Genomic DNA, 25,836 nt, shown 5'->3' with positions numbered 1-25,836 from the left:
CAAACCATAGTTTTAGAAAGTCAGTTTGGATATCTACTTTGTGCATGACACAAGTCATTTTTCCAACAGTTGTTTACAGTAAGATTATTTCACTTATAATTCACTGTATCACAATTCCAGTGGGTCAGAAGTTTACACACACTAAGTTGACTGTGCCTTTAAACAGCTTGGAAAATTCCAGAAAATGATGTCATGGCTTTAGAAGCTTCTGATAGGCTAATTGACATCATTTGAGTCAATTGGAGGTGTACCTGTAGATGTATTTCAAGGTCTACCTTCAAACTCAGTGCCTCTTTGCTTGACATCATGGGAAAATCAAAAGAAATCAGCCAAGACCTCTGAAAATAAATTGTAGACCTCCACAACTCCGGTTCATCCTTGGGAGCAATTTCCAAACCCCTGAAGGTACCACATTCATCTGTACAAACAATAGTACGCAAGTATAAACACCATGGGACCACGCAGCCATCATACTGCTCAGGAAGGAGATGTATTCTGTCTCCTAGAGATGAACGTACTTTGGTGCAAAAAGTGCAAATCAATCCCAGAACAACAGCAAAGGACCTTGTGGAGATGCTGGAGGAAACAGGTACAAAAGTATATATATCCACAGTAAAACGAGTCCCATATCGACATAACCTGAAAGGCCGCTCAGCAAGGAAGAAGCCATTGCTCCAAAACCGCCATAAAAAAAGCCAGACTACGGTTTGCAACTGCACATGGAGACAAAGGAGAAATGTCCTCTGGTCTGATGAAACAAAAATAGAACTGTTTGGCCATAATGACCATCGTTATGTTTGGAGGAAAAAAGGGGATGCTTGCAAGCCGAAGAACACCATCCCAACCGTGAAGCATGGGGGAGGCAGCATCATGCTTGGTCGCAAATGGGTCTTCCAAATGGACAACTTCCAAAGTTGTGGAAAAATGCCTTAAGGACAACAAAGTCAAGGTATTGGAGAGGCCATCACAAAGCCCTGACCTCAATCCTATAGAAAATTTGTGGGCAGAACTGAAAAAGCATGTGCGAGCAAGAAGGCCTACAAACCTGACTCAGTTACACCAGCTCTGTCAGGAGGAATGGGCCAAAATTCACCCAACTTATTGTGGGAAGCTTGTGGAAGGCTACCCGGAACGTTTGACCCAAGTTAAACAATTTAAAGGCAATGCTACCAAATACTAATTGAGTGTATGTAAACTTCTGACCCACTGGGAATGTGATGAAATAAATAAATGCTGAAATAAATCATACTCTCTACTATTATTCTGACATTTCACATTCTTAAAATAAAGTTGTGATCCTAACTGACCTAAAACAGGGAATTTTTACTAGGATTAAATGTCAGGAATTGGGAAAAACTGAGTTTAAATGTATTTGGCTAAGGTATTTGGCTAAGGTGTATGTAAACTTCCGGCTTCAACTGTATGTCCAGAGTGCTTAAAAGGAGATTACCATGATTGGTCACATAGAATTTTATTGTGGTCATGACGCATGAATGCTGGATTACTGCAACAGCCCTAGTGACAAGTAGAATAACTTTTATCACTATGGTAACAGTTTACCTTTTCTGTAAATCTGGTACCCTTCTCTTTGATAAAATGAATTTGAGAATACTTTGGAAAAGGTTCAACATTACATTACACACAGCTTCATTACTTTATGTCAAGTAAACATGAACTAAGGCACTATCATTTCCTCATTATAAAACACCAGCATCAAACACCATGATTACCTCTTCGCTATAGGGTGCAGTATTTTCACGGCCGGATGAAAAACGTACCCAAATTAAACTGGTTACTACTCTGGCCCAGAAACTAGAATATGCATATTATTAGTAGATTTGGATAGAAAACACTCTGAAGTTTCTAAAACGGTTTGAATGATGTCTGTGAGTATAACAGAACTCATATGGCAGGCAAAAACCTGAGAAAAATCCAACCAGGAAGTGGAAAATCTGAGAATTGTAGTTCTTCTTTTGAATCCTTATCAAAACTACAGTGTCTGTGGGGTCACGTTGCACTTCCTAAGGCTTCCATTGGCAGTCAACAGCCTTCAGAAAGTTATTTCAGCCTTTTCCTGTTACTGGGCAGATAATAGTAGCTCAGTCAATCAGTGGACTGCCTATGGACAAAGGGCTTGGGTATGCGCGATCCCACGAGCGCACCGTTCCATCTTTTTCTCCTGGAATGAATACACTATTGTCTGGTTGGAATATTATCGCAATTTTACATTAAAAATACCCTAAAGATTGATTGCAAACAACGTTTGACATGTTTCTACGAACAGTAATGGAACATTTTGACTTTTCGTCTCTGGTACTGCTCTCGCGCATTATGCCTTTGGATAGTGATCTGAATGCACGAACAAAACGGAGGTATTTGGACATAAATATGGATTATTTTGAACAAAAATAACATTTGTTGTGGAAGTAGCAGTCCTGGGAGTGCATTCTGACAAAGATCAGCAAAGGTAAGAGTATATTTATAATAGTAATTCTGAGTTTAGTTGACCCCGAACTTGGCGGGTGTCTGTATAGCTTGCTGTGATGGCGAGCTATGTACTCAGAATATTGAAAAATGTGCTTTCTCCGTAAAGCTATTTTAAAATCTGACACAGCTGTTGCATTAAGGAGTAGTATATCTATAATTCTTTAAATAATTGTTATATATTTTGTCGACGTTTATGATGAGTATTTTTGTAAATTGATGTGCTCATTCACTGGAAGTTTTGGTGGGAATACATTTTCTGAACATCACGCGCCAATGTAAAATGCTGTTTTTGGATATAAATATGAACTTTATCGAACAAAACATACATGTATTGTGTAACATGATGTCCTAGGAATGTCATCTGATGAAGATCGTCAAAGGTTAGTGCTTCATTTAGCTGTGTTTTGGGTTTTTGTGACACATACTTGCTTGGAAAATGGCTGTGTGGTTATTTTTGTTTATGTACTCTCCTAACATAATCTAATGTTTTGCTTTCGCTGTAAAGCCTTTTTGAAATCGGACAATGTGGTTACATTAAGGAGAAGTGTATCTTTAAAATGGTGTGAAATAGTCGTATGTTTGAGAAATTGACATTATTAGATTTTTGATGTTTTGTATTTTCGCGCCCTTCTGTTCCATTAGATTTTGGCTAGACGTTCCGCTGGCGGAACGGCTATAGCCAACAAGATAAGGTTATCACTCTTCATCAGTGAAGCATTTTTACAGACACCATCACACAAACCATCACCATATCATCTACTCTGCCTCATCATACTCATTCTTCCCTCATGTCACCTCATCCAGCTCCCTACTACATCCAAAACCAACATAATTAACTACAAACTAACTAATACTACATTATATGTCACTATACATGGGCCGTGTGCATTTTCTGCTGGTGTAACCTGAGGTAGCTCCTCTCTGAGAACCTCTTCTCGCAGTGCGCACAGGCGAACGGCCTCTCTCCCGTGTGGACCTTCAGGTGCCTCTTCAGGCTGGACGTGTGGGAGAAACTGACCCGGCACAGGTGGCAGCCAAATGGTTTCTCCCCTGTGTGGACCCTCTGGTGCCTCTTCAGGCTGGATGAGTGGGAGAAACTGGCCCGGCACAGGTTGCAGCTGAAGGGTTTCTCCCCTGTGTGCATCCTCTGGTGGATCTCCACCTGTTGGGGGAAACTGAACGCTTTCCCACAGAACGAACACGAGAATCGCTTCTCTTTGGCTCCACCACCTTTACTGATTCCATCTCTACTACTGTCATTTGTCAATGGGCTTGTGTAGCCATTTGGTGTTGAGGCACTAGCATTGTCTGAGGTCTGGTTTAACATTAGGGGAGTGTGAGGAGGATGAAGGCCAGGAAGTGTCTGTGTTGTCGCAGGGTCCATGTTCCAGTTGATAGATCCTATAGAAGGCAGGCTGAAGACAGCACCTGTTAGGGGGTTAACCTGAGGCGCCATCAGTCTCTCTGAATCACAACTATAGGAGCAGGACGGAGCATCACTAGCTGAGTCTGTGTCTGTTCTCTCCTGCCGCATACAGACACCACCTCGTCCTCGCAGACCAAATCTACGCCTCGCCCTGGTCTCAGCCAGTCTGTTGTCATGGAGACTAAGTTTGGTTGTTTTGTGTTCGACAGTCTGTTTCGGGTTGTGGTTAACAGTGTTGTTCCCCAGCCCAGAGTTGAGGACGCTGTCCCATCCACTGACCTCCACTATGTTGCCTCTGGCCCTGGCCAGCTCAGTGATGTCGTCCCCTCGACCCTTGGCTGCTCCGGTCTGGGAATCCAAGATGGCCGCCCAGTCTCCTCTTTTAACCTCCAGCCAACCACCTGAAGGAAGAGGTTACAAAATATACTTTTTAAAAAACATGGCAGAGAGAACTCTACATATGGAGTTTTTTTTGTCAATTACCTGGTCAAATCCATGCATTGTGTGTTTTGGTATGTAAACATAAGTTGTATTGATTTAATTTTCTGAAAAAAAGAATAGCCAGGCACATTACTATTCCCATTGAAGATCTATTACTGTATATGTATTTCTCTCTTACCTTGCTCCCCCATCTTTAGTCCACTTAACAGGTCAATGCTCTCTGGTACGTCTTCTATGGACTCCTCTTTGACCAGCAGCAGATCAGGCTTCCCATCCTCCATGTCTACTGACTGGAAGAGATACAGAGTGAGAGGATGTTGGATCAAGACAACTCATATGAGCACCCTGCTATGGAGCATCTTCTGATTGGGCAAAGAGAGCTTGCTATGAGCAATATACAAACATGTTAGCTGATTTTATTACTTGATACTCTTTAATGGTTAAATAAATGAAAACATGGTCCCACACAAGACACAATGAATCAAGACCAGGGCCCGCATCCACAAAAAGTCTCAGAGTAAAAGCTCTCCTACTCTTATGGGTAAAAATAAAAGCTATGCTTGAAGAATCTCTAGTCATAAGAGTCCTACCTAGTCTATAGATATTTAGGAGAACACATGAGCTGTTCAAACTAGTTGAGTTACCAGCAAGTGTCTAGATAATAGAAAAGGGCAGCGAGTCAGTGGCTCCTGCACCATAAGCAATTACTTTGGAGTTGTTGAAAGAATGTGTTGATATTTCTATATGATCAATCCATAAATTATCTAGACCTACCTGCAACAGTATCTCTTGCGCTTTTGACAATGATTTCACATGATATGCCTAAATTGTTTTAACCACTAGGCTAATAAATAATCCCAATTTTCTTTAGATTATTTCAATAACCTCCATTGTTATTTCACGTTATCCCTTTGGAGCGCAACATCATCTTGATAGACATTCAGTCTACCTTTAAAAAATATACTTAAATTGGGTATGCCTTTAGGTTTGGAAATTGAAAGCATCTAGATAATGTTACATAAAACGTTTGAAAGGTCTCTAATTTTCACATAAGGCGTACGTTAACTTTGATTATGTTTGACAAATGTTTGAATAGTCAAACGTTTTATGCAACATTATCGGCAAGTGAGTTGATGCCTACTGTGCCAAAGCGATTTAGAGTTGTTAAACGGTAGTGATGAGTGTGTTGATATAACGGTAATAGCATATTAACATAATTCCGCTTTTAACTACCATCAGAATTGGTTCAAAAAAGGTTATGCATGCCAAAATTTTAGGCAAGAATTAAGAGTAGGCAAAGTAATTGTATTAGGTGAAAAGTATATTAAACATTTTACCATTGCAACATTTGATGGTTGTCTGAAGCATTCTATAGTCCAAAACTGGCAATGCCTCATCGCGATGAGTTATTCCCCATAATTCAAATTCTTATGACCGAAAATAGCTTCTTGACATCAGAACAGCGATCACTAACCTCGATTTGGATGAATATTTCTACTTGAACGAGTCAGAGGAGCAGGACATACTGCTCACCTTGGACCAGGCCCTAATCCCAGAGACTCGGAAAATAGAAAGACTGTGCAAGAGTGGCCAGCATGCGGGCACCCTGACAAACTACGTTGGCGAGTACATAAACCACCTCTACTCTCCGTGCTATTGGTGAACATACAATCACTGGAAAATAAACTGGGCGAGCTCCGTTTGAGACTATCCTATCAACGGCACCTGAAGAACTGTAATAACCTATGGTTCTCGGAGTCTTGCCTGAACAAGAACATGGATAATATATATCTGGCTGGTTTTTCTATGCATCAGCAGGGCAGAACGACAGCATCCGGTAAGCTCAAGGGGGAGGTGTATGTCTCTTTGTTAACAACAGCTGGTGCGATCTCTAAAATTAAGGAGGTCTCGAGGTTCTGCTCGCCTAAATTAGAATACCTCATGATAAGCTGTAGACCATACTATTTACCAAGAGAGTTTATCTATATTTTTTGTAGCTGTCTATTTACCACCACAAACAGATGGGACTAAGACCACACTCAACGAGCTGTAAAGGGCCATAAGTAAACAAGAAAATTCACATTCACAAGGCCGCAGGGCCAGATGGATTACCAGGCGCATACTCGGAGCATCCACTGACCAGCTGGCAAGTATCTTCACTGACATTTTCAACCTCTCCCTGACCCAGTCTGTAATACCTACATGTTTAAAGCAGACCACCATAGTCCCTGTGCCCAAGAACGCCTAGGTAACCAGTCTAAATGACTATTGCCTCATAACACTCACATATGTAGCAATGAAATGCTTTGAAACCATCACACCAGACACCCTGGACTAACTCCAATTCGGCATACCGACCCAACAGATCAACAGATGACGCAATCTCTATTTCACTCCACACTGCCCTCTCCCACCTTGACAAGAGGTGAGAATGCTGTTCATTGACTACAGCTCAGCGTTCAACCCCATAGTGCCCTCAAAACTCATCACTAAGCGTAGTCCCCTCCTGTACTCCCTGTTCACCTGTGGACGTGCACGACTCCAACACCATTAAGTTTGCTGATGACACGACGGTGGTAGGCCTGATCACCGACGACAATGAGACAGCCTATAGGGAGAAGGTCAGAGAAGTGGCAGTGTGGTACCAGGACAACAACCTCTCCCTCAACGTCAGCAAGGCAAAGGAGCTGATCATGGACTACAGGAAACGGAGGGCTGAACACGGCCCCATTCACATGAGTGGATTGAGTGCAATAAGTTTCCTCAGTTTCCACATCACTAAGGACCTATCATGGTCCACACACACACACACCAACACAGTCGTGAAGAGGGACGACAATGCCTCTTCCCACTCAAGAGACTGAAAAATTTGGCATGGGCCCTCAGATCCTCCAAAAGTTCTACAGCTGCACCCTTGACAGCATCTTGACTGGCTTCATCACCGCTTGGTATGGCAACTGCTTGACATCCAAGCAGTTGAAAAATTTGACATGGGCATGGGCCCTCAGATCCTCCAAAAGTTCTACAGCTGCACCCTTGACAGCATCTTGACTGGCTTCATCACCGCTTGGTATGGCAACTGCTTGACATCCAACCGCAAAGTGCTATAGAGGGTAGTGCATACGGCCCAGTACCTCACTGGGGCCGACCTCCCTGCCGTCCAGGTCCTTTATACCAGACGGTGTCAGAGGAAGACCCTAAACATTGTCAAAGACCCCAGCCACCCAAGTCATAGACTGTTCTCTCTGCTACCGCAGGGCAAGTGGTACCATTGCACCAAGTCTGGAATAGGGCTGTTGCAGTGACCTTACCGGCGGTCACGAGTCATGAAGGCAGTCAAATTCCCCATGACCGTTTAGTTACAGTAATTAGGCTTCTCCAAGCTCTGATGCTGCTGATCGTCATTAGTAGCCTACTAAACTTGCTAACTGCCTGGTATTCAGCACTATATTGTCCCTCTAATCACTCTGACATCAATGCAAATGTAATCGAAAATCTAATCAAACACTTCATGAGAACCCATGAGCTCATGTTGCACAACATTTCAATAAGCTATGCAATTCTGCGAGAAAACAGAGTGATGGCCTCTTAAAAAGAGGAGGATCCCATCAGCTTTCTATAGGCTAGGCCTACTATATTTATTTATTAACTTTCCTAATATTAAGCACATTGCTTCTCTTTACAACAGAAGTATAGCCTACCTGGCTGGCATGAAATTAAACCACGGGGAAAGAACGTCCTCCGTTCGCTATTTAAGTGCATAGATGACATGTATTTTTTCCGCTGCCCCTGTTTTGATACAGGTGCATAATAATGGTCCATTCTAAATCAAAACAAATATCACACATATTATTTAGTATATGTAAAGACAATATTATATCAAGAATAGACTGATGGGTGACAATATTAGCCTATCATTTGTGAATGATAAACAGTTGAAGTCGGGAGTTTACATACACTTAGGTTGGAGTCATTAAAACTCATTTTTCAACCACTGCACAAATTTCTTGTTAACAAACTATAGTTTTGGCAAGTTGGTTAGGACATCTACTTTGTGCATGACACAAATCATTTTCCCAACAATTGTTTACAGAAAGATTATTTCACTTATAATTCACTGTATCACAAGTCCAGTGGGTCTGAAGTTTACATACACTAAGTTTACTGTGCCTTTAAACAGCGTGGAAAAGTCCAGAAAATGATGTCATGGCTTTAGAAGCTTCTGATAGGCTAATTGACATCATTTGAGTCAATTGGAGGTGTACCTGCGGATGTATTTCAAGGCCTACCTTCAAACTCAGTGCCTCTTTGCTTGACATCATGGGAAAATCAAAAGAAATCAGCCAAGACCTCTGAAAATAAATTGTAGACCTCGACAACTCTGGTTCATCCTTGGGAGCAATTTCCAAATGCCTGAAGGTACCACGTTCATCTGTACAAACAATAGTATGCAAGTATAAACACCATGGGATCACGCAGCCATCATACCGCACAGGAAGGAGACGCGCTCTGTCTCATAGAGATGCTTTGGTGCGCAAGGTGCAAATCAATCCCAGAACAACAGCAAAGGGCCTTGTGAAGATGCTGGAGGAAACAGGTACAAAAGTATCTATATCCACAGTAAAAAGAGTCCAATATCGACATAACCTGAAAGGTCGCTCAGCAAGGAAGAAGCTATTGCTCCAAAACCGCCATTAAAAAAAGCCAGACTACGGTTTGCAACTGCACATGGGGAAAAAGATTGGACTTTTTGGAGAAATATCCTCTGGTCTGATGAAACAAAAATAGAACTGTTTGGCCATAATGACCATGTTTGGAGGAAAAAGACAATGACCCTAAGCATACTTCCAAAGTTGTGGCAAAATGGCTTAAGGACAACAAAGTCAAGGTATTGGAGAGGCCATCACAAAGCCCTGACCTCAATCCCATAGAAAATTAATGGGCAGAACTGAAAAACCGTGTGCGAGCAAGGAGGCCTACAAACCTGACTCAGTTACACCAGCTCTGTCAGGAGAAAGGGCCCAAAATTCACCCAATTTATTGTGGGGTGCTTGTGGAAGGCTACACAAAACGTTTGACCCAAGTTAAACAATTTAAAGGCAATGCTACCAAATACTAATTGAGTGTATGTTAACTTCTGACCCACTGGGAATGTGATGAAAGAAATAAAAGCTGAAATAAATCATTCTCTCTACTATTATTCTGACATTTCAAATTCTTAAAATAAAGTGGTGATTCTAACTGACCTAAGACATGCAATTTTTACTAGGATTAAATGTCAGGAATTGTGAAAAACTGAGTTTAAATGTATATAAGGTGTATGTAAACTTCCGACTTCAACTGTATGATCACTTGTGAATCATGCCCAGCAAAAGAAACAATGCCTTTTTTTGGCGACTTTTTCGAATCATAGTCGCACACCTCATGTAGCCTAGCCCATAGGCCTACATGTTTTGATAAGGTTTGTATCACAACTAAAGTGGCCAAATAACTTCTTAAAATTAAGCACATTAATCCGCTTTACAAGGGGTGTAGAGCCTATCTGCCATATATAAGCAACGCGTGAGTGTCAAGTTTGGGGAAGATACATTTGACGATAAAAATGAACCTTTATAATAAAAGCATTAAGGCCTCCCAAGTGGTGCAGTGGTCTAAGGCACTGCATCGCAGTGCTAGCTGTGCCACTAGAGATTCTGGGTTCGAGTCCAGGCTCTGTTGCAGCCGGCCGCGACCGGGAGACCCATGGGGCGGCGCACAATTGGCCCAGCATCGTCTGGGTTAGGGGAGGGTTCGGCCGACAGGGATGTCCTTGTCCCATTGCTCACTAGCGACTCCTGTGGCGGGCCTGGCGCAGTGTACGGTGTTTCCTCCGACACATTGGTGTGGCTGGCTTCCGGGATAAGTGGGCATTGTGTCAAGAAGCAGTGTGGCTTGGTTGGGTTGTGTTTCGGAGGACGCACGGTTCTCGACCTTTGCCTCTCCCGAGTCTGTACGGGAGTTGCAGCGATGAGACAAGACTATAACTACAATTTTCTCCCCACGAAATTGGGGAGAAAATGGGGTAAAAAAATAAATAATAACAAAATATAAAAATAAAAAGCATTACATGCATAATCGCATTTGTGATCACTTTTGATAATGGTGTTTTCCCGCTAATGGAACATTTGCGCTTATAGCCTACTGCCGTGTGCGCATTGCTGCGCTTATAATTTGAAGAAATAGCATAATAGTTTATCAACAGTTTAAGCTAAACATTCTGATCTGTTGTATCAGCCACATTGCTTAAAAAAGTTATTTGATGCTAGTGGTTGTATTAATTTCTGGGATAATGTTGTTGAGCCATGACCAGCCTTTCAAAGCATTTCATGGCTACAGACGTGAGTGCTACGAGTCGGTAGTCATTTAGGCAGGTTACCTTAGTGTTCTTGGGCACAGGGACTATGGTGGTCTGCTTGAAACATGTTGGTATTACAGACTCAGACAGGAAGAAGTTGAAAATGTCAGTGAAGACACTTGCCAGTTGGTCAGCACATGCTTGGAGTACACGTCCTGGTAATCCGTCTGGCCCAGCGGCCTTGTGAATGTTGACCTGTTTAAAGGTCTTACTCACATACTCACATTGGCTGCGGAGAGCGTGATCACACAGTCATCCGGAACAGTTGATGCTCTCATGCATGTTTCAGTGTTACTTGCCTCGAAGCGAGCATAGAAGTTATTTAGCTCGTCTGGTAAACTCATGTCACTGGGCAGCTCTCGGCTGTGCTTCCCTTTGTAGTCTGTGATAGTTTGCAAGCCCTGCCACATCCGACGAGCGTTTATGTTAATTAGTGCTCAATTACCGTGAGACCGACAGTTATTTGCTTGACAATCACCGGCTGACGAAATTTCGTGACTGCCACAGCCCTAGTTTGGAACCAACAGGACATTGAACAGCTTCTATCCATAAAGCCATAAGACTGCTAAATAGTGAGTTAAATAGTTAACCAAATAGCTACCTGGACTATCTTCATTGACCTTTTTGCACTTTTCTGACTCATCACATACACTGCTGTTTATTATCTGTCCTGTTAACTAGTCACTTCATTCCTAGTTATATGTACATATCTACCTCAATTATCCTAGTACTGGTACTGGTACTCATTCTGTAATTATTATTATTCTGTTATTACTTTTCTATTATTTCTCTATTTACTTTCTCACTGCATTGTTGGGAAGGGCCCATAACAATGTCAATGAGCATCATCACTATCTTTCCATTACGGTACCTCAAACTGACATGATTACCAGCTGAGAAACTTTTAAGAGTTGATTTTACTCCTGGCTTAGAGTTGGTCTGAGCAGTGTTTTAACATCATCCTAAAAACTATTCTGAGCTTAGAGGGTTTTTTTTGTCTTAAAACAGGTTTTAACCAAATTCCTATTACCTTTTCTGAGACGCTTTGTGGCTACGGCCCCAGGGTAGTCTCAGAGTAGAAGTGCTGATCGAGGATCAGGTCCCCATCTGTCTATATTGTCTTATTCATTATGATCTAAAAGACAAAACTGATCCTAGTTCAACACTCCTACTCTGAGAGGCTTTCTGGATACGAGCTCTCACCTAATACCATTCAGACAGTAGTTTACAGTTGGCTCACCTCAGTGATACTGTGTGTGGTCCTGTGCTGCTCAGCTGGTACCTCTGTGGGTTCAGGAGGTGTCGTCTGGTTGTCCTCCATGACCATGTTCCCCTCAGGGTTCCCCAGACCCTCCTCACACCCCTCCTCCTTCACCAGCAGCACCTCTGGACCCTTCTCCTCCTAGAAGAGACAGGTGATACAGATTACACAGACATACACTCCCTCAGGTACGTATACACACACAGACACTTTCAACATGGAGTGTTTACCCATCCCCACTACATGTACTGTAGTTACAGAATGACTTCATTGTTGTTAAACCCATCATGGTGGACATAAATATGACTTTGTGGGTAAAAAAGTCAGCTATGATAAGTCAAAAGTCATTATCAGACAAACCTGACTAAACTATTTTGACGTGTACAGTAGATGTTTGTTAGTGTGTGGGTATGTGTAGGTATATTTAGTAAGCATATATTGGTTAAAAAGCACTGTCGAGTTTATGCAGAATAGGGTGTGATGTATACTAAAGAGAGTCTCAATGAATGTCTTAGAATGAAAAGTTTTAAATACACAATATATAAACCACACATACGTTTCAACTAAAAATCTGCATGAACTTGATAAACTGCATTAATTTTCACATAAAAATAAAGTAGTTGAATAGAAGTAATGATAGAGGCATTTGTGAACATCATATAGCCTACACAGTACAAACACAATATGAACTTCTTGAAGAACAATCTGGCCTTAATGGCCATGTACTCTCTCCACCCGGCACAGCCAGAAGAGGATTGGCCACCCATCAGTCTTCTCAACATTTCTTGCTAGGTTCCTGCCTTTCTAGGGAGTTTTTCCTAGACACCATGCTTCTACATCTGCATTGTTTACTGTTTGGGGCTTTAGGCTGGGTTTCTGTATAGCACTTTGTGACAACTGCTGATGTAAAAAGGGCTTTATAAATACATTTGATTTTTATTTGATGTATTAGACTTTTTAGTGTTCATAGATTTGTATTTATGTATTTATGTAACTAGGCAAGTCAGTGTGAACAAATTCTCATTTACAATAATGGCCTAACCCGGACAGCGCTGGGCCAATTGTGCGCCGCCCTATGGGCCTCCCAATCACGGCCGGTTGTGATACAGCCTGGAATCGAACCAGGGTCTGTCGTGACGCCTCTAGCACTGAGATGCAGTGCCATAGACCGCTGTGCCTTAGACTGCTGGCTTATATATCACAAAATGTCTGGATGCAATATTTTACTCAGGAATATTCAACACTGAAATCTGTTACTCTCATTATTCCAAATGCGTCTCTGGATCTTTTCTGTTGACCACAATAGATATTAATATTTGTCCTTCAATGTTTGGAATGGTTACAAATCACGTTACATATTGCTTAACATGTCAGTTACATATTGCAATATAATTTTGGGACAATATTATATCGATATTTGACTCCAATTACCGATTTTAAATCAAATTAAAATAAAAAAATTGTATTTTGTATTATTATTATTATTATAACTTTTTTTGCTACTGTAGGTAGCGCTAGCTGGCGCTAGTCGGCTGTACCTGCGCAAAAACTCCAGATATTTTTCATCCTATAGTTTGTTCTCCATCTTCTTTTTAAATAGTGAGCCAACATGTTTTCAGCACTTTTATTTCCCTGAGTCATCAAAACTCGACTCGATTTCTCATGCTCTCTCCTCTCTCTGCAGCAGACATATAGTGAGCAATATGTTTGGAACATCAAATCACAATATCGAATCGGAATACATATTGAATTGTGAGAATCGTGATAAATATTTTATCAGCACCTAAGTATTGTGATAATATCTTATGAGGTCCCTGGCAATTCCCAGCCCTACCTTCTATGTTTATATAGTGGAATGTTTTTCTGCTGGTGTATCCTGAGGTAGCTTGTCTCCCAGAACCTCTTCCCACAGTGCGTACATGTGATGGACTTTAGCAAACTACAGTATCTTCTGTCGAGGGAGGAGCTGGTTTTCAGAGTGTATATTTATTACTTCTGAACACATTTCCGTTACTTTTCTATTATCTCTCTATTTTCTCTCTCTGCGTTGTTGGGAAAGGCCGAAAGTAAGCATTTCACCATTAGTCCACACCTGTTGTTTTACAAACCATGTGACAAATAACATTTGATTTGATTCAGCAACATTGGTGACCGGGGTAGGATCATTTCGATATGCTTTGGCTAGTCAAACATTGGCTAGCTTTCAATAAATTTGCTGGACACAAATGCTCCTAAAGGTGTAATAATGAAGCATGCGTTGATGACAGTTCTACGGTCTCCATCAGAGGCCCAAGCTTTTGGCATAGATGGTAAAAGATCTCTGGACTAACATTGTATGTTTGTGATTGATAGGTTACACTACATTTAGATACTGAGACACCTTTGCTATTTGTCTCCATAATCAATAAATGGTGGAACAATATTTGTGATGGTGTTCTTTGTTCGTGTGTACAGTGCATTCGGGAAGTATTCAGACCTCTTGACTTTTTCGACATTTTCTTACATTACAGCCTTACTCTAAAATTGATGAAATTCATTTTTCCCCTCATCAATCTACACACAACGCTCCATAATGACAAAGCAAAAACAGGTTTTTAGAAATGTTTACACATTTATACCCCAAAATATTTCAAAAATAAGAAATATCACATTTACATAAGTAGTACTTTGTTGAAGCGCCTTTGGCATCGATCACAGCCTCGAGTCTTCTTAGGTATGACGCTACATGCTTGGCACACCTGTATTTGGGAAGTTTCTCCCATTCTTTTCTGCATATCCTCTCAAGCTCTGTCAGGTTGGATGGGGAGTGTCGCTGCACAGCTATTTTCAGGTCTCTCCAGAGATGTTTGTTCGGGTTCAAATCCGGGCTCTGGATGGGCCACTCAAGGACACTCAGAGACTTGTCCCGAAGCGACTCCTGCATTGTCTTGGCTGTGTGCTTAGGGTTGTTGTCCTGTTGGAAGGTGAACCTTCGCCCGAGTCTGAGGTCCTGAGCACTCTGGAGCAGGTTTTCACCAAGGATCTTTCTGTACTTTGCTCCGTTCATCTTTCCCTCGACCCTGACTAGTCTCCCAGTCCCTGCCGCTGAAAACCATCCCCACTGCATGACGTTGCCACCACCATGCTTCACCGTAGGGATGGTGCCAGGTTTCCTCCAGATGTGACGCTTGGCATTCAGGCCAAAGAGTTCAGTCTTGGTTTCATCAGGCCAGAGAATCTTGTTTCTTGGTCTGAGAGTCTTTAGGTGCCTTTTGGCAAATTCCAAGCGGGCTGTCATGTGCCTTTTACTGAGGAGTGGCTTCCGTCTGGCCACTCTACCATAAAAGCCTGATTGGTGGAGTGCTGCAGAGATGGTTGTCTGTCTGGAAATTTCTCCCATCTCAACAGAAGAACTCTGGAGCTCTGTCAGAGTGACCATTGGGTTCTTGGTCACCTCTCCGACCAAGGCCCTTCTCCACCAATTGCTGAGTTCAGCCGGGCGGCCAGCTCGAGAAAGAGTCTTGGTGGTTCCAAACTTCTTCCATTTAAGAATGATGGAGGCCACTGTGTTCTTGGGGACCTTCTTGGGGACCTTCAATGCTGCAGACATTTTTTGGTACCCTTCCCTAGATCTGTGCCTCGACACAATCCTGTCTCTGAGCTCTACGGACAATTCCTTCGACCTCATGGCTTGGTTTTTGCTCTGACATGCACTAACAACTATGTGACCTTATATAGATGTGTGTACCTTTCCAAATCATGCCCAATCAATTGAATTTACCACAGGTGGACGCCAATCAAGTTGTAGAAATAGCTCAAAGATGATCAAATGAAACAGGATGCACCTGATGTCAATTTCGAGTCTCATAACAAAGGGTCTGAATACTTTTGTAAATAAGGTATTTCAGTTTTTTTATTAGCAAAAATGTATAAAAACCTGTTTTCGCTTTTTCATTATCGGGTGTTGTGTGTAGATTGATGAAGAAAAACATTAATTGAATATTTTTAAATAAGGCTAACGTAACAAGATGTGGAAAAAGTCAAGGGGTCTGAATACTTTCACGAAACGTACATTATGGAAAATTTGTCTCACATTCAGTCATAGTTAGTAGAATAATGAATGGGCAAGATTTTGGCACAGTCCATTTTTAGAAGGTTAGTAGGAACGTTAATCATTTAAACCACCTAAATATACTCACATTCACTGAAACTCATAAAAACTAAAACATATATTTCCCAACTGCTTTTTCTATAATCCTAAACTATTTATCATTCTCCATACCAATTGATCAAACATTATGCATGCCCACCATGAGATTGGGCAGCTGTAATTTGAGAACTCATCTGGTTTAGAAATCAAACTCTGGTTATCTTATTGCAAAGCATATTGTACAACTGTTTTTAGAAGAGATGTAATGAAAGGTATGCTATATGTATGTATTGGCTAATATGCATATGCAGCCGTCATTTTTAGACCTTCATTCTAGCATTCATGACACACATTTTTCTATCTACATGCTTTTATTTGGGTTTCTATGCAAATTAGATGATTGAATGTTTATTTAAGCTTGCAGCTAGTTACTTGAAATGAGACAAAACATTATTTAAAAAAATTGGATTCACTGACAAAGAAAGCTAATGAAACACAAATTGACATTTACAGTAGCTGACTAGGCTAGTCAAACTGTAACATTTGCTAGCTATCAATAAATTGGCTAAACGGTCAACGAAGTTACCTCTTCATACGATCAAAACAATTGCTGTTGCATGCTGCATATTTCAAGTGCACTTAAACAGATATTTATTTTATTTCAGTCTTTTATATCTGTTCCTCTTCATCAGACAGCAGTTTGCGTTTTCACAAGAGGCAGTGTTTGCGTCGTAGATAGAAGAAGGCCATTGGCTGCCTTCATCACAACGGGTATGTGATTAGTTCAAAGTTTAGCAGTTTAAAAAATTTCCCCAACAAAATTATGGAATATACTTATGAGAATTTAAAGTACCAACAAATGTAATAGTCATCATAAAAATGTTTTACTGTTGTTAGGTTTTAATTCTCAGAGTAAAACACTCAACGAACATTATGAAAGCTTAACCAAGTTTATTCTTCCCAGAGGATCAATACAGCTGCATTAGACAAACATTTTTTTACACAAGCACTGATATTTAACCGTTCCTCATAGGCTGAGTCTCCTCCTACCCATCTGTACAAACATCGTTCTTTACTGCTAGGCAGGACACCAGTGATACGGGCCATAAACTTACATTTTTCCCTTTAAGGTGACCTGACGTGAACCCCCCTTCATCACTAATCCATGGCTCTCTTCCCTTATCAATGCCTGCCACATGTAATCGCTTCCCTGCACTCAACACATTCCAAGCTTAATTGCACACACTATATACCTTCCTCCTATAACCATTAACTTCTGACCCTCTAAACCTCAGCACTCCATCAGTCACATGAATAAGTATATTTTCATATTCTCAGAACCCAACACTATCATATACAAAAATCAGCTCCTCCCTTGACGGGGATCAATAAACTTCACATTTTTCGGCCCTCCACCTAGTCTATCTCATGTGGACCTTCAGGTGCCTCTTCAGATGGTGCTGGTGGGAGAACCTCTTCTCACACTGGAGGCAGCTGTAGGGTTTCTCCCCTGTGTGGACTCTTTGGTGCCTCTTCAGGTCACAAGCCTGGGCGAAGCATTTGTGACACTGGGTACAACTGAAGGGTTTCTCCCCCGTGTGGACCCTCTGGTGGATCTCCACCTTCTGGGGACAGCTGAAGCCTTTGTTACAGAACATGCAAAGGAACCGTTTCTCTTTACTATTGCCTGATGTGTTTCCCCCTCCCTGAGCTCTAGCCTTGTCGTTTGAGTTCGATACCTGATCGAAAAGGATGTGGCCGTGAGAATCGGAAGGCCCAATCAACGTGGACACGGTGTCATGATCCCTGAGCGAATGTAAAGGGGAGTGGGTTGCAACATTTGGATTTGTCTCTGAGCTTTTCCTGTAATCTAAGAAACCTCTGCTCTGTGAGAGTCCGTATCCTAGGTGATTATCTGCATTCCATGTGGAAGGAACCTCACACTCCACTTTCATTTCATCTATGACCAAACCCTCCCCTTTCTTATCTAGGCACCCTTCAGAGAATACACTACTATTGTACCGGGTCCAGTCCCCTCTAGACAGATCAGTCTCTAAACCCAAGGTCATATTGCCAGGGTCCATCTCTGTATTGAAAGAACAAGACAGATCATCTAACGTGTCACCTGAGTCCTGATGGGACTGAACCGTCCTCAGGCTCGGGTTATCATGAAGTAAAGACTCTGAGCCGGGAGCAGGATCAAATCCTGTGTGACAGACCAGTCTCCCTTGGTCTGATCTGTGGTCAGATCCTGTGTCTAGCCTTTGTGTTTCAGTTAAAGTCTCTGTGTCTATCTCTGTCTTGAGAACGGCGTTCAGCGTTCCACTGACCTCCGTGATCCTGCGTCGGGTGCTGGGTTGCGCTGGGGCGGTGGTAGGGTCCTCTGTGGCTACAGGGGGCGCTCCAGCCGCTCCAGCCTGGATGTCTCTGCTGTGACGTGTGTCCTCCTCTCCTTCAGACCTCTCCTGCTTGACCCCAGGACCTGCAGCCTCTGCAGACTGACAAAAGAAGAGAGGAGGTTATTACTGGTACATGAGTTGAATTGTATAACAATGTCGTAGGGAAGTCTTACAAGCTCCCATATAGCAGATGTACATGTAAGCAAGTAAACAGCCGAGGGAAGCTTTTCTGAAAAAAACGGGCCAAATTGCATTTACAATTTAATTGTAGATGTTTATGTAATACTACACTCACCTCTATCACGATAACATGCTGGGTTGAGGTTCCACTCAGCTCATCAACAGTGCTAGGTGGGTCATCTCGCCATGTATTGTGTCCCGCTGGCTTCACAAAGCTCCTGTGACCTCCAGTGAGGTGTCCTTCACCTAAGAAAGTGAATGGGGGGGAAAGGTTGTTCAGTTAGCTTCTGTCAATGCTCAACGCTATATTGAACACTATTGACAGTTTTGACACTGTCTAGAATTGGTAAGGATGTAAGGTAACACTTAGCATAACTGCTTGATATACTTTTTATTGATCAATGTATTATGTTCCATGCAACAAATTGCCTTCATTGATTAAATAATAGTAAATGCAGTAAATTAATCTGGTTAGGATTTGATATTGTTTCTTTGTTCAAGATAGCTAAGTAATCTGGGGAATTATTGCATACTATCCAAAAAGTGACCAAGACCCAATTCCAGGGGAACGGGGCGACAGGCACTGAGTTATATACAGTTGAAGTCGGAAGTTTACATACACTTAGGTTGGAGTCATTAAAACTCGTTTTTCAACCACTCCACAAATATCTTGTTAACAAACTATATTTTTGGCAAGTCAGTTAGGATGTCTACTTTGTGCATGACACAAGTATTTATTCCAACAATTGTTTACAGACAGTTTATTTCACTGTATCACAATTCCAGTGGGTCAGAAGTTTACATACACTAAGTTGACTGTGCCTTCAAACAGCTTGGAAAATTCCATAAAATTATGTCATGGCGGTAGAAGCTTCTGATTGGCTAATTGACATCATTTCAGTCAATTGGAGGTGTACCTGTGGATGTATTTCAAGGCCTACCTTCAAACTCAGTGACTCTTTGCTTGACATCATGGGAAAATCAAAAGAAATCAGCCAAGACCTCAGAAAAAAAATTGTAGAACTCCACAGGTCTGGTTCATCCTTGGGAGCAATTCCCAAACGCCTGAAGGTACCACATTCATCTGTACAAACAATAGTACGCAAGTATAAACACCATGGGACCACGCAGCCGTCATAACGCTCAAGAAGGAGACGCGTTCTGTCTCCTAAAGATAAACGTACTTTGGTGTGAAAAGTGCAAATCAATCTCAGAACAACAGCAAAAGACCTTGTGAAGATGCTGGAGGAAACGGGTACAAAAGTATCTATATCCACAGTAAAATGAGTCCTATATCGACATAACTTGAAAGGCCGCTCAGCAAGGAAGAAGCCACTGCTCCAAAACTGACATAAAAAAGCCAGACTACGGTTTGCAACTGCACATGGGGACAAAGATCGTACTTTTTGGAGAAATGTCCTCTGGTCTGATGAAACAAAAATAGAACTGTTTGGCCATAATGACCATTGTTATGTTTGGAGGAAAGAGGGGGACGCTTGCAAGCCGAAGAACACCTTCCCAACCGTGAAGCACAGGGGTGGCAGCATCATGTTGTGGGGGTGCTTTGCTGCAGAAGGGACTGGTGCACTTCACAAAATAGATGGCATCATGAGGGAGGAAAATTACGTGGATATATTGAAGCAACATCTCAAGACATCAGTCAGGAAGTTAAAGCTTGGTCGCAAATGGGTCTTCCAAATGGACAATGACCCTAAGCATACTTCCAAAGTTGTGGCAAAATGGCTTAATGACAACAAAGTCAAGATATTGGTGTGACCATCACAAAGCCCTGACCTCAATCCCATAGAAAATTTGTGGGCAGAACTGAAAAAGCATGTGCGAGCAAGGAGGCCTACAAACTCAGTTACACCAGCTCTGTAAGGAGGAATGGGGCAAAATTCACCAAACTTATTGTGGGAAGCTTGTGGAAGGTTCCCCGAAACATTTGACCTAAGTTAAACAATTTAAAGGCAATACTACCAAATAATAGAGTGTATATAAACTTCTGACCCACTGGGAATGTGATGAAAGAAATAAAAGCTGAAATAAATATCTTTCCCTCTACTATTATTCTGACATTTCACATTCTTAAAATAAAGTGGTGATCCTAACTGACCTAAGACAGGGAATTGTTACTAGGATTAAATGTCAGGAATTGTGAAAAACTGAGTTAAAATGTATTTGGCTAAGGTGTATGTAAAATTCCGACTTCAACTGTATGAATGGCGACAGGCACTGAGTAATATATGAATGGCGACAGGCACTGAGAAATATATAAATGGCGACAGGCACTGAGAAATATATAAATGGCGACAGGCCGCGCAGCCTCTGCCTTCTGCGAAATGTACCTCTTGCCATTCCTCTGTATCGGTCGAGGATCTTGACACTACTGGGACGACTGGCGAGGACGCGCTCTCGCGTTGTCCTTTCTGCACGCTCCCGTGACACCTTCAGTTCCAGAAGCTGTAGTTTCCTCCGCAATGCCCTGTTTTCTTTCTGGCTTTGAGTTATTTCCAAACGAAACACTGCATAGTCGTCGTCTACGAGCTTACAGATATCTTCTACGGCTGCATTCGCTAGCACCTCCATGATGGAGGCTATTTGAGTGTGAAAAACCATACAGTTAGCCATTGTTAGCAGCTAACAAGCGTTACCTAAAAAAACGTATATCAACCAAGTCCTGCCTCCAACGCGAATTAAAGACTACATGGGGTAAGTATGTGATGCTGTGCAGTTAAATTAGTCATATTTTGAGTTCCATGTTGTCAATAAACGTCTTAGTAGGAACAATAAAAACGCTAATGTGGAAATTCTTATTGGTCACTGTTCACTTCCGTTTACACTGAAGAGAAAGGATGTTATTGGGTGGCGTCATAGCTCAAAGGGTGTGGCTAAATGAGAAGGATATGCGCGCTGTTCTTTGAATTACGGTACTGCTTATTATGTTACACATCAAGTCTTTAAGGTTTTATAACAAACTACAACTATTGTGGTGTATTGCCTCCACCTACTGTACGGAGTATTGAAACAAAATATTCCATTGTTGGAAGGGGGGTAAACCGAGATCATACAAAAAATACATCAAGATACCACTCCACTCCAGTCACAATTCAAATCCCATCCATAAACAGGCTCAGGTGCCTGTGAGGATGGAGCATTAAATCGACAGGATTCCTTGTAATGCCTCTGTCAAATCCTGGCGTCCCAATAAAAAAACATGCTGAAGCAGTGAAGAAAGTGGCTGAGGAAGATGGGTAAGGGATCCTGAGAGGATTTCTGTGAGTAGGCAGAAACTAAGAGTGATGGAAAAATATGTACTTCAGTAAGGTAGGTTTCTTGGCATTCATAGCTATGGTTGTCAATTTTACTGCAGAAATGGATCTAAAGTCGCAGAAAATGGAGGTTGTGGTGGCAGCGGCAGAGAAATACTTGGGATTGTGAGGTTTTACTGCAGAACAGTTGTAGGGGGTGTTGAGTGGTAGTGGTCTGTCCTCCCAGACCGTTAGATGTAGCTAGCAGGAGCAGACAGCTAAAACGCCCCTTTCCTGGAATGACGTGTTAGCAATACAGCTATCAGTTTATTCTAGGTAATAGTTTAAGACAACAAAAATCTATAGGACAAGTACTGTAAATCTAATACAGTCATCAAGGCAGGACCCAGTAATTTAATTCATACTGACAAATAATAAATGCCACATTATCCCTGTCAATATAAGGATGATTGCAGAGCAGCTTGCCTCAGTCTGTCAGGATGTTCATTTTCTATCTCACAAACTTCATTGCTTTGCTGTGATTTATTTTATAAATTCTTGTCTCATGATCTATTCAGCTCTCCTGTGTTCTGCTCCAAGAGATCAACCAAGTGCTATTCACCCGTGGTGTAAAGTACTTAAGTAAAAATACTTGAAAGTACTTTTTAAGTAGCATCTGTACTTTACTATTTATATTTTTGACAATTTTTACTTTACTACATTCCTAAAAAAAATGATGTACCTTTTACTCCATCCTTGACACCCAAAAGGTACCCTTTCATTTAGAATGCTTAGCAGGACAGGAAAATGATAAAATCCACACACTTATCAAGAGAACATCCCTGGTCATCCCTACTGCCTCTGATCTGATGACTCGCTAAACACATGCTTCGTTTGTAAATAATGTCTGAGTGTTGGCGTGTGCCCCTGGCTTTCCGTAAATTAAAATAAGCAAGGAAATAATGCCGTCTGGTTTGCTTAATATAAGGAATTTGAAATGATTTATACTTTTACTTTTGATAATTAAGTAATATTTTAGCAATTACATTTACTTTTGACACTTAAGTATATTTCAAACCAAATACTTTTAGACTTTTACTCAAGTAGTACTTCACTGGGTGACTTTCACCTCTACTCTAGTCATTTTTTATTAAGGTATCTTTACTTTTACTCAAGTATGATAATTGTGTACTTTTTCCACCACTGCTATTCACTGACTGGTAGCTAATGAAACACAAATTGACATTTACAGTAGCTTGCTTGACTAGTCAAACATTGGCTAGCTTTCAATAAATTGGCTAAATGGTCAATGGAGTCTTCATACGATCAAAACAATTCGTATTGCATGCTGCATATTTCAAGTGCACTCAAACAGATATTTATCTTATTTCAGTCTTTGGAAGCTAGCTATATCTGTTCCTCTTCAGACAGCAGCTCGCGTCTGACAGGTGACAAATTTGTTTTATATTACTATTTTAACATGGAATGTGGACAATTTTATTGTCCCCGTCAGGAGCCCAGGCTTTTGCCAAATATGGTAGAGTTCTCGTCTCTGGACCACACAAGCTTTAGATTGCATTCTGCTAAGGTCCTTGCCTCTTTCTACATCGGTCAGCTACATTGGTGACCAGGGTGGGATCCTTTCAATATGCCTGTAGGGCCTGGACACATGCGCTAAGAGAGAAGGGGTAATACTGAAGAATGCAGCGATAACAGTTCTACAGTCTCCATCAGAGGCCCAGGCTTTTGGCATAGATGGTAAAGCTCTCATGTCTGGACTGCAACATTGTAAGATTGTGCCCTCCACAGCACTTGACATACATTGATTGGTAGGTTACACTATATTTACATACTCCAAATACTGCCTGAGGTATCTTTGCTATTTGTCTCCGTACTCATCAATCAATGAATCACATTTATTTATAAAGCCCTTTTTACATCAGCAGATGTCACAAAGTGCTTATACAGAAACCCAGCCTAAAACTCCAAACGGCAAGCAATGCAGGTGTAGAAGCACGGTGGCTAAGAAAACTCCCTGGAATGGTAGAAACCTAGAGAGGAACCAGGCTCTGAGGCGTGGCCAGTCCTCTTCTGGCTGTGCCGGGTGGAGATAAGAGTACATGGCCATTATGGCCAGATTGTTCTTCAAGATAAATAAATGGTGAAACATTTTATGGTGTTCTTTGTTCAAATTTATACGCATGAAGCGTATATTATGGAAAGCATGTCACCGTCAACTTTTAGAAGGTTAGTAGGAAAGTTAATCATGTAAACTACCTAATTATACATTCACTGAACATTTAGTGTTTAAAGCTCAAGCATTCATTTCCAAACTGCTTTTTGTATAATCCTACAGGCTCTATCATTTGCCATACCTTATATTCCAATGCATCCAACATTATGCATGTCCACCATGGTATTTGGCACCTGCTATTTGAGAACTCATCTGGTATAGAAATCAAACTCTGTTTTCCTTATTGAAGAGCACATTGTACAACTGTTTATAGAGAAGATTGTTTCGTTAAGTATGCTATATGTGTAGGCTATGCCATATGTATGGGCTAATATGCATATTCTGCTGTTGTTTTTAAACCTCCATTCAGGCATACATGACACATCTTTCTATCTACATTTATTTGGGTTTCTATGCAAATTATGATTGAATGTTTCTTTAAGCCTGCAGCTAGTTACTTGAAATGAGACACATAATCATGCCGAAACAAATTTAAACATTTAATTCACTGACCGAGAGATCACTAGCTAATGAAACACAAATTGACATTTACAGTAGCTGGCTAAATACTCTGAGCCGGGAGCAGGAGGCCAGCCAAGTCTCTCTGGGTCTAATCTGTGGTCAGATCCTGTGTGTTACAGTTAATTACTGACCTCCGTGATGCTGCCGCGGGTCCTGGGGCGGTGGTGGGGTCCTCCGTGACAACAGGGGGCACTCCAGCAACTCCAGTCTGGATGTCTCTGCTTTGCTGCGGGTGCGGCAACTCCTTCAGACTTCTCCTGCTTGACCCCAGGACCTGCAGCCTCTACATCTGCAGACTGACACAAGAAGATGGGAGGTTTTTACTGGTACATGAGTTGAATTAGATAACAATGCCGTAGGGAAGTCTCACAACCTCCCTTATCGCAAGCAAGTGAATAGCTAAGCGGAGTATTTCTGAAATAAACGGGACAAATTTGATTTACAAAGTCACAATTTTTTTATGCAACACTATTACACTAACCTCTATCACGATAACATGTTCGGTTAAGGTTCCAGTCATCAGCAGTGATTGGTTGGTCATCTCGCCATGTATTGTGTCCTGCTGATTTCACAAAGCTCTTGTGGCCTCCAGTGAGATGGCCTTCAACTGAAAAAATGATTGGACGAAAAGAGGTGGTTAGGCTTGCTACTTTCAATGCAAAACGGTATTGTACACTATTGACACTGTCTAGAATTGGTTTGGTTTCTTGGTTTGGTTTCTTGATTGTTTGTTAGATACTTTTTAGACTACAAATGCTATGATCATATGTTATCCATTTGTTTGTCTTTTTGTATGTTTCTTGTATACCATTTTTTTAATATTTCAGTTAACCAATGATATTAGGCCATACTTGGCCATGATTACAAACACCTGTGTGTCTCTTGACACTATATAAATGACTCATCTCCCAGTGTTTGTGATGATACCCTGATGAAGACAGCTTAGCTGTCGAAACGTTGGTTATTAAAATCTTTGCATCTGAGCTCTTAGAGTGTGCGGCTTTCCTTTATTTTCTAGTGTTCTCCTCCGCTAGCCAGCACCTCGCCTTTATAGGTGTGCGTTTCTTTTTTCTAGATTGGTTTCTTGATTTGTCACTAGATTACACCTACACT

At 41.5% G+C, this 25,836-nt stretch overlaps 1 protein-coding gene and 1 long non-coding RNA gene across 2 annotated transcripts; one reads left to right on the top strand and one right to left on the bottom strand.

Annotated features, from left to right (window-relative positions):
• Positions 1-3,102: 3,102 nt before the first annotated feature.
• LOC115191071 (uncharacterized) lies at positions 3,103-21,756 on the bottom strand. The gene is made up of 6 exons (XM_029749071.1): positions 21,066-21,756; positions 18,833-18,963; positions 18,469-18,636; positions 11,989-12,150; positions 4,533-4,644; positions 3,103-4,314 (listed from the first exon to the last, which is right to left on the bottom strand). Exons 1-6 carry the CDS (start codon positions 21,346-21,348, stop codon positions 3,356-3,358), a joined length of 1,815 nt encoding a protein of 604 aa, XP_029604931.1. The 5' UTR covers positions 21,349-21,756; the 3' UTR covers positions 3,103-3,355.
• LOC115191400 (uncharacterized) lies at positions 21,364-25,339 on the top strand. Its single transcript, XR_003877658.1, has 2 exons — positions 21,364-21,429; positions 24,827-25,339. It is a non-coding gene; the product is annotated as an uncharacterized LOC115191400 (long non-coding RNA).
• Positions 25,340-25,836: the final 497 nt, after the last annotated feature.

This window comes from Salmo trutta, chromosome 4, assembly GCF_901001165.1.
Source record: "Salmo trutta chromosome 4, fSalTru1.1, whole genome shotgun sequence".
NCBI classification, from domain to species: Eukaryota; Metazoa; Chordata; class Actinopteri; order Salmoniformes; family Salmonidae; genus Salmo; species Salmo trutta.
Note: the sequence above shows the minus strand (reverse complement) of the source record. Positions and strands in the feature narration are given on the sequence as shown.

Coding starts and splice junctions, on each gene's coding strand:
- LOC115191071 (XM_029749071.1), bottom strand. CDS start 21,348: ATGGCTAACTGTATGGTTTTTCACACTCAAATAGCCTCCATCATGGAG. Junction 18,637..18,832: donor AGCATGTTATCGTGATAGAG/GTGAGTGTAGTA, acceptor TTCTTTTGTCAG/TCTGCAGAGGCTGCAGGTCC. Junction 4,645..11,988: donor CCACACACAGTATCACTGAG/GTGAGCCAACTG, acceptor TATCTCTTCCAG/TCAGTAGACATGGAGGATGG.